Source organism: Ovis canadensis, chromosome 5 (assembly GCF_042477335.2).
Source record: "Ovis canadensis isolate MfBH-ARS-UI-01 breed Bighorn chromosome 5, ARS-UI_OviCan_v2, whole genome shotgun sequence".
Lineage (NCBI taxonomy): Eukaryota > Metazoa > Chordata > Mammalia > Artiodactyla > Bovidae > Ovis > Ovis canadensis.
The window spans coordinates 50,570,161-50,579,463 of NC_091249.1; the positions used below are offsets into that span (position 1 = coordinate 50,570,161).

A 9,303-nucleotide genomic window follows, 5' to 3' on the forward strand; every position below is an offset into this window, starting at 1 on the left:
TTTGAGGAACAAAGGTGCTTGGTGCTTAACAGTCCCAGGGAGGAACAGCTATGGAGGGTGGTCCCAGAACACGTCCCACAGAAAATCCCAATCCTTTCAGTCCACGCTGGGGTGGGTGGGTACATCAGCTTTGGCCTAACAGTACTTTTGGGGAGATACCCAAACCCTTCCTTGTAGGAGTTCTAGCTGATGGGGCCAGAGCTAGGCATGAAAATGGAAGTGAGAACTTTTTAATTGTAGCAATGCTGTTTTTTAATTGAATAATTGCTTTACAGAATTGGAGAACAGCTTTGACTGCCTATACACCAGAGGTCAGAATGAAGGTGGCACCATTCCACAAGTGTCCCCCCAACACCTGCCCTTGGGCTGGGCTCTGTGGTTCCCTCACAAAGTCGCTCATTCAAGTCCAGTCTGGTAGGGGATGTCCAACCAGACTAAAAGACAGGTACTGGCATTGGCTACAGAACGGGGCTGGGGGCACTCAGGACACTGACACAGCCTTGGGGCAGAGGAAGGTGGTATGTAAGGCATCCCCAAAGCCCTATGGTATGGCAGCTGAACTGGGTGAAGAAACAAGGTTAAAGGGCCTGGCCCAGTCACAGGCTTGATTTCAGAATGCTCTGAAGGACTGCGTTCCTAAAGCCTTCACTCATTGGAGTCTGGCAAGCCAAGTCCAAAAGGCAGGTTTCTGTCCAGTTTCCAGCCCATCTCAAAGGTGTCCAGCCCGCCTCAACAGTGTGAGATGGTGGGCTGCTTTCAGCGGCCAAAGAGAAGGCCAGCAAGCGAAAGTCTAGGCTTAGTCATTGGACAGACTAACTTCAAACCCCATGTTAATGCCTCTTAAACCTGTTTCCTTACCTGCAAGAAGATAAAACCACACAACTGTATGGGTTTTATGTGAAATAGTCTATGTAAAAACACTTAAGTCCTTTTCTAGAGCAGTGAGGGGAGACAAATTTTATGTGATTTAAGGAGAAACCTCAGGAACAGAGGGTTTTTATAGATACCTGATGATAATGAATCAAGAGAAGAAAATGCCCAGCACCCACCTCACTGTGACTCTAACCCTGCTACATACCACTCATGCCATGAAATTGCACAGGCCAGGCCCGAAGGAATGCCACGCAGTGTGTAGCCCAGGACTTGGTACATAACAGAGGTGCATTCAGCAGTCCAACAGACATCTCAGAAAGCAGCTTTGGGGACCTCAGACTCAAAAGACAAGCAGCAAAGGCAGGTCAGTTGAAGGCAGATCAGGAGGCAGCTGTACCACATCTTATCTGCTGGCACTCAGACCAGGGCCACAGAAAACCAGTTCACCAGCCCCCAGCCTGGGATGGGGCCAGCACTGGAGGCCCCTCCCAAGCAGCCCAGGCGTCCGTAGAAGTATTAGTCGGCTCAGATGGTAAAGAATCTGCCTGCAGTGTGGGAGACCCTGGGTCTATCCCTGGGTCAGGAAGATGCCTGGAGAAGGGAATGACTGCCCACTCCAGTATTTTGTCTGGAGAATCCCATAGACAGAGGAGCCTAGCAGACTACAGTCCATGGGTCACAGAGTCAGACATGACTGACTGACTCACTTTTTTGTAGAAGTGATAGTGGAACTGCTATTCAGGAAACCAAGGTAGAGAGCAGTAGAACCACAACAGGGGAGAAAAGGGAGGGCAGCTGTGCCTAGGAGGGTACATGAATGTGCAAAGGACTGAATGGCCCTACTTTGGTTGAGGTTACTGAAGGGGGCAGCCCCAGGGCTTGGCTGGGAGGGCAAATACCAAACTCTCAGAGAAGTAAAAATAACTATTTTATTGTACACAGACTATATTCAAACAAACCGCCCTCTCAGAAAACAGCAGGTTCTAGCTTTTCCCAGAGCCCCCAGAAGAATATAAATTGGAGTCTCTGGGAGACAGTATCTTCTCCAAAGTGAAATGTGAGAGAGACTGTATGTGTGTGTGTGCACACAGGCACACACGCACACGTGCATTGTAACCTTTTGATTCCATGGGGTTTGGCTGGCCTCATCTGTAAATGGACACCCCTCCTTGCTTCTCTGGTCCAAGAGGAAGCCTCAACCTGGGGCAGGCATAAACCAGTCACTCAACCTCCATTTTATTCTTTTGCAAAGAATCAGTGAAGGCTTGCCACTCTGCTGGGTAAAAACGCTTGTAGACGTTGATCTTATTCCGAATCTGTTTTGGGGTATCTTGATAGTAATTCTTCTCGTCCCGGGCCATAGCCTAAGGAAAGAAAAGGGCCACTTGAATGAAAAAGGCTGGACAGGCAAAGCTGAAATCCCTAGCCCTGCGTTGGACAAGGTACTACCCATCCCTGAGATTCAGATTCCTCACGTCAAAAGTCATAGTGTATGTGGGAAAATGGGTACAAGTACCCTCAGAGACTAGGCAGGAGCTGAGACCAGCTGAGTAGCTCATTCTTAGTCCATCACCAACTGATCCCACTTGGGCACAGGGGTCTAGTGTAGCCAGATCTTTCCATTTTTAAGAGAAACCAAAAAAAAAACAAGGACTTTTACTTGAGACCTCCCATAATTAAAATGGGAGTTAACCCCTGAAAAACAGTTAACTCTTGAACAGCACAGATGTGAACTGCGTGGGTCCACTTATAATGGGTGTTTTTTAGGAGGTTTTCAGGACCATGTAGTTGAATCCCTAGATTCTGAGGAACTGCAGACTTGGAGGACCAACTGTAAATTACACACAGGTTAACTCTCAAGTTGTTCAAGGGTCACCTGCAGTTCATTAAAAATACCATGTGAGCAAACAATATATATTTATGAGTGGGATACGCACCACAGGCTCCTCAGTCTACCCAATTATAAGCATTCTGTCAAAGGGATCCATTTCCTAGGGTATCTTTCCTCTTTGTTTCCACTCAATCTCAAGAAATAGGCACTAGCCAAGCAGATCAGACCCCAAATGGTCCAGGGTACCTTCTCCCCAAGGGCCCAAGTGGTTCCTCCTGCCAGGCCTGAACCACTTACCTTATAGTTCTCCCCATGGTTCTCCACCATGTAGCGAACATAGTCAATGAGATCTCGTGACAATGTATTTCCTTTCTTTTCTGGAAGGCTGGCTTCTGCCTGCAGGTCTGGGTTGAAAGAAGCCGAGAGACAGGGAATGAAGCTTTGCTTCCTGCATACGCTGAGCTGCTCAGTCAATCCCAAGCCACAAGAGTTGCTACACTGGCCAAGTGATGACCTTCCCCTCTTCCTCTCCAAATTCAGTGCTAGAACCTTTCTCATTTGCCCCTCAGGTCCCAGGCTCTGCCTATGGCACAAGCATCCATCAGCATGGCAATAAGTCACCTCTCTTTGGGTCTCAGATGGGTGAAAGGAAGGTACCAAACTAAAAATCTCTACTTAGTGCCAGGTACCAGGGACAGAGATGAAGATACATTGCTGTATCTTCAATGCAGGGCTCCATTCCAGCTCTAAAATTCTTTGAGAACCTCTTAAAAGTGTTAATATGTGAAATGAAAAGGTGTGAATAAATGAGAACTCAAGCTGTAGGAACTAGGGCCCAAGGCACCTCACTGTTCCACGTGAGGGGAAAAACCAAACTCTGGAGTCAGTATGGCCTCACTCCTAAAATAGGTGGGCTTCTCTGATGGCTCAGCAGTAAAGAATCTGCCTGCAATGCAGGAGATACAGGTTCAGTCCCTGGATGGGGAAGATCCCCTGGAGAAGGAAATGGCAACCCACTCCAGTATTATTGCCTGGGAAAACCTATCCATAGAGGACTTGGAGAGCTACAGTCCAAGGGGTCAGAAGAGTTGGACACGGCTTATTGACTGAACACACACACACACACCACTACTGAGCTATGATGGTAAATTTTGAGGGTTTTTATTTTTTGCCACAATTAACTTTCTTTTTTTAATGGTAAATTTTGTGGGATTTTTTTTTAACCATAATTTTAAAATTTTAATTAAAGAATTAAAAGTAAAACTTAAGATTAGCTTTCACTACACTAAGTACACATGATTTTGTATATACAATCCTGTGCAGTAACTCTTACAAGAATCACTAAAATAGACTACAGACAGGAATTCATGGAATTCTCTATCAAATGTCTGGTTAGAGGGCTTTCCTGGTGGCTCAGAGGTAAAGAATTGGCCTGCCAAGGCAGGAGACACGGGTTTTGGGAAGATCTCACATGCAGTGGAGCACGAAGCCCGTGGACACAACTATTGAGCCTGTGCTCTAGAGCCCAGAAGCCACAACTACTGAGCCCACGTGCTGCAACTACTGAAGACTGTGCACTTAGAGCCTGCGCTCCACAAGAGAAGCCACCACAATAGAAGCCTGCACATGCTTGCCTTAACTAGAGAAAGGCCTGAGCAGCAGTGAAGGCACAGCCAAAAATAAATAAATGTCTGGTCATTCAAATTTTTAAACTTTGCAGAATTTACTCTCTTGTTTTAATATTCAGTCTCTATAGCCTTAAAATACATAAAGTTGATTTATCATTGGAAAGATTCAGTTCAGTCACTCAGTCATGTCTGGTTCTTTGAGACCCCATGGACTACAGCATACCAGGCTTCCTTGTCCATCACCAACTCCTGGAACCTACTCAAACTCATGTCCATCGAATCGGTGATGCTATCCAACTATCTCATCCTCAATGCAAAAATTATATGGTGGAATCTCTAAAAAAAAAAAAAAACTGTTCATCCTTAAACTCATGAGAAGCTGAATTCATGCCTGAGACTTAATGTTTTCTCCTTTATCCTCTCAGGCACTGGTTACGTTCTCCCTGAACATCTCTGGCCTCCCTTCACACATTGGAACTTGGTCAGTAGACTGAAAATGTCTCGGCCAGGACACAGTTCTAACTGTGCCAGCTGAGCCCTGGACCAGCTCATTTCCTCCCTCTGAACTTCAGTTTCTCCATCTGTACAAGGAGAACATCTGAGGGTCCTTTCCAGCCTGTATAGGATGCTGACCTAGAGAAATTGTGGCCCACACCCACCATTAAGCACATAAGGCTTCCGCACAAGCTCCTTAGGCCTCTCCTCTACATCCACTTCCATGGCCTTTACCTGCAGAGAACAGAGACCGTGAGAACAGTAGACAAGAAATATCTTGGATGAGGGAAAATCCCAAAGGCTCCTGCCCATCCCAACACAACTGCCTTATCCATAAAGGTCCCTCCACAAGGTCAGGCAAGAATAGATGACCAAAAGAACTAACGCCCTGGATGCTTTTTGGTTCCCAAGATGCTCAAGTAAGCAATTTATCTTTCTGTGTCTACCTATAAAATGGGCAGAACATTCCTTGCCTGCCTCACTTCACTGTGTGATTATCAAATGGAGCAATGCACATGAAAGCACTTAACACTTCAATGAGGGAGAGAGGTCAGATGCCTTCTCTTATGCAAGGAGCAGGCTGACAGTGCTTGGCTATAGTTTCACATTTATTCAATAAACAGTAGTTCCCTGTTCCTCTAGCATAAACAGATAATAAGAGATTTGCCTGAAGGCAACAGGACAAACCCAATCAGCAAGCCCATTCATTAACTATAGACCACTAGTCACATCCTAAGCACTACCGAGTGAGGCTTAGTACTGAATGGAACACAGAGCTCTTGTTCCCAAGCAGATTCTGTTGGGGGAAAGAGGCACAAACAATAAACAGATAAATATATCACATGACATGCCATCAAGTATTTACAAGTGCCAATGAATTAAAGTAGAAAAGAAGTTACTGAGCCAAACGGGGTGCTATTTTTGAAAGTGGTCCAGAAAAAGAACTATTCCGGAGAAACTAGCCTAAGGGAAGCCTCAGACCAAGGACGATTGAATAACTGAGGAAAGGTGTGAGGAACAGTAAGGATTCCAAACTCCTTATTAGGAAAGTTAAGGGCAGGAAAAGATAAATTCTGGAAAACTGAGATGCCAAGGGATCCAGTTTAATTTCAAAAGGAAAAAGTGAGTGCCGAAGGAAAACGGAAGCTCCAACCCAGGTCCAATGTGTGCTAGGGAGGCAGTATGAGGGAGATATTAAAGGTAATCTCAACGCAGTCAGGCTGGCCAAGTTGGCTGTGGGGAAGTCGCAAACCCAAGAAGGCCGTGAGGGAGGTAATAGACAGGATTAAGCCAGCTAAGGATGGTGTGGCGGCGGAGGGCAAGGCCGGGATCACGTCAGTACCTTTCTCTTAAGAAGGGGCACTGCCCTGTTGGGGTCCATAGCCAAACCCATCTCGGCCAGGTTCTGCCGCACCGATTTGGTCTGGTCCCAGGCATGTCGGATGTGTGAGCTACGGGGAAAAAAGAGGGTGATCGCGGGACTGTAATCTTGCTACACGTCCTGGCCGAGGTCTCCTGCCTTCTAAACCCCGGTCTCCTCACCATTCGATCCGCGGCGCTGCCTTCCGTCGAGCATTCCGGTTCAGACGCTTCCGGTTAACATTATAACCGAACTTCTGCCTCCGAGTCTTTCCCTTGGCTTTGGGCATTGCACTGACCACAGCACCGGGTACTAACTAGACTCTGCTTCTCACTCCAACTACCGCGTGTAGCTACTCCTTCCGGAGTAGCTCTACTCACGTGGAGCACGTGATTTTGCAGGCTTTCGGGAAATGCAGTCTTCTTCTCAGCGACACAGGCTGGTTACTATAACTCCCAGAATGCCATGAGCGAACGCGCCTGCGTAAAACGTTCAGCAAGCCCCTTTTCCCTGCCCCCCTTTAATGACCTCATCAGGAGGCGGGGCTTAGCGTCCGAATTTTCGCCTACTGCTGTTGCTTAACATGGAGACTCCTGGCCGTGTCACTCCGGAGGCGCCCTTTGAGCCATCGCAGCCCCCAGTCATTGAAGGCTTTAGCCCCAGTGTATACAGCACTTCGGAAGGCTTCAAGGAAAAGTTTATTCGCAAGACCCGCGAGAACCCATTGGTACCCATAGGTAAGCGAGTGGGAGCTGTAGGAACTGTAGACCAAGAGGGTAGTGATGTAGAGGGAATGAAATAGGGGAGGATCGGGACCCCAGCGGGGTGCCCGGAGTGGGAAGGGGCCGGGCGGTGAGGGGTGAACGTGATTGGAGTAGGAGCTGGACTGGACTGGGGGCGCTGGGACGCGGCGGACTCTGACTCCGAGGACCCCTCCCTGCCCCCACCTTCCTTCTGCCCACCCCTCCCACCTCGGCCCCAACCCACAGCGCGCTCTCCTTAGCTCCTGTTTAAGGATATCTTGACCCCGGAGAGGGAAGACGAAAGAGGGGAGGGGCCCTCTAGAGCCGGACCTGCCACTTTCCACCTGCTTTGTCGCCTCTTCAGGCTGCCTGGGCACTGCGGCCGCCCTTACCTATGGCCTCTACTGCTTCCACCGGGGACAGAGCCAGCGCTCCCAGCTCATGATGCGTACCCGGATCGCTGCCCAGGGCTTCACGATCGTAGCCATCTTGGTGGGTCTGGCTGCATCCACTCTGAAATCTCGACCTTGAGCCGGTGGCCTCACCTTGAAAGCTTCACGGAGATGGTGTATACAGCGTTTCGGAACCACCGGTCCTACCACTGAAATAACTCCCTCATTTCCCCTAACAAGCCCTGTATCAGTGCAGGTGGAAGTGGCCAATTGTGTAAACGACAGATTTTTTTTTTTCCCGCGGAATCTCAGGTTCTGTTCAGTTTGCGTGTTGCCTACTTCTGTTTGTGCTGCACCTTGGCCACTTCTATCTAATAAACTTTGATTCACTTGTAGTTTAGTGAATTCATTCCCAGTCCCACCGCCATGGTTTTTGGTCTTTAGTTTTAGGAGAAAACAGACTAAAGACTGCAGGGTCTTATCGAGTAGTCTACTGATTCTCAAACTTTCCTGACAACAGTCACCTCAAGGTATTTATTGAAAGTAGGCAGTCTTGAGAGTCCCTTGGACAGCAGGGAGATCAAGCCAGTCAATCTTAAAGGAAATCAACCCTGAATATTCACTGGAAGGACTGATGCTGAAGCTTCAATACTTTGGCCACCTGATACAAAGAGCCGACTCATTGGTAAAGACCCTGATGCTGGGAAAGATTGAGGGCAGGAGGAGAAGAGGGTGATAGAGGATGAGATGGTTGAATGGCATCACTGATTCGATAGTCAGATTTGTGCAAACTCTAGGAGATAAGGAAAGACAAGGAAACCTGGCTTGCTATATTCATGGGATAGCACAGAGTCTGACATGACTTAGGGACTGAACAAGACAGTCTCTACAGTGATGTTATATGTGGGGCCAGGCTCGGGAGTGGGAACTGATCTTTCCAACAATTTTCAAACTTTTAAGTAGAAAACCTTCCTTCTTATGAGGCCTGCCAGGCTTCTGCCCTCCACTTCTCTTCCTGACTCCAGTACCACCTCCTGAGAACACTCAAGGCTGATCTAGACCATCTCAGCTTGGTTCTTGATGCATCTTACAGAACAGGAAACTGAGGCTTAGAGACAGCCTGATGTAACAGAACCAGCACACAGGGTAATCCCAAAGCTAGCCAATGATTTGTGGCAGTACCTAGTGTTTTATGGTTAAGGAGAAAAGGAGGCTGGAGATCTGAGCAAACTCAAGAAGAGAGGCACCTCATGAGTTTCTCATTCATGTGAAGTCAAACAGGTGTTCCTGATCTGCAGTCATCCCTAAAGTGTTGACTCAGATTCTGTTTCCTTCCATCCATGGCTCCATCAGTTTCAACACCAGCTGTATGACTAAGACCAGCAAAGCTTCTTGCCTCCCATCAAGGTCTTTCAGCTGTAAGAGAGATTCTAAGTGTAAAGCAGTACACTGTGGTGACCCTTGGTCTCCACACGGAACAGACATGAAGTGGTGAGGGCTATGGCACTTCTAGAGAGGATGGCTACTATTTTTAACTTGTTGCTGTTCCTCCCCCTCCAACCCCCACCAAAAAAAAAGGTTAGTTCAAAGTCCTAACCCCAGTACTTCAGAAGGTGATCTTATTTGATAATAGGGTCTTTTCAGAGGTAATCAACTTAAAATCAGGTCAGTAGGGTGGACCCTAATCCAGTATGACTGGTGTGCTTATACAAAAGGGAAGTCTGGACACAAATTAGACATGTATAGAGAACAAGGGATGTGATGATAAACTCAGGATTGTAATAATGTATGTCCAAGCCAAGGAACACAGCTCCTTCCCTAGGGCCTTTAGAGGGATGGTGACACCATGGTTTCAGACTTAATGACCTCCAGAACAGTGAGATGATAAATTCTGTTATTCTAACCCAGACAGTGTGGTTATGGCAGTTCTAGGAAACTAATAAGCTTGGCAATTAAACACTTCAGATCACAATGGCTTGAA

The 9,303-nt window shown here is 47.5% G+C and overlaps 2 protein-coding genes across 2 annotated transcripts; one reads left to right on the forward strand and one right to left on the reverse strand.

The window, feature by feature from the left end:
- Positions 1 to 1,784: 1,784 nt before the first annotated feature.
- NOP16 (NOP16 nucleolar protein) lies at positions 1,785 to 8,341 on the reverse strand. The gene is made up of 5 exons (XM_069589542.1): positions 6,370 to 8,341; positions 6,170 to 6,278; positions 4,992 to 5,061; positions 3,002 to 3,108; positions 1,785 to 2,237 (listed from the first exon to the last, which is right to left on the reverse strand). Exons 1-5 carry the CDS (start codon positions 6,474 to 6,476, stop codon positions 2,094 to 2,096), a joined length of 537 nt encoding a protein of 178 aa, XP_069445643.1. The 5' UTR covers positions 6,477 to 8,341; the 3' UTR covers positions 1,785 to 2,093.
- HIGD2A (HIG1 hypoxia inducible domain family member 2A) lies at positions 6,663 to 7,717 on the forward strand. The gene is made up of 2 exons (XM_069589543.1): positions 6,663 to 6,924; positions 7,295 to 7,717. The coding sequence occupies exons 1-2, from the start codon at positions 6,771 to 6,773 to the stop codon at positions 7,459 to 7,461; spliced, it is 321 nt and encodes a 106-aa protein (XP_069445644.1). The 5' UTR covers positions 6,663 to 6,770; the 3' UTR covers positions 7,462 to 7,717.
- Positions 8,342 to 9,303: the final 962 nt, after the last annotated feature.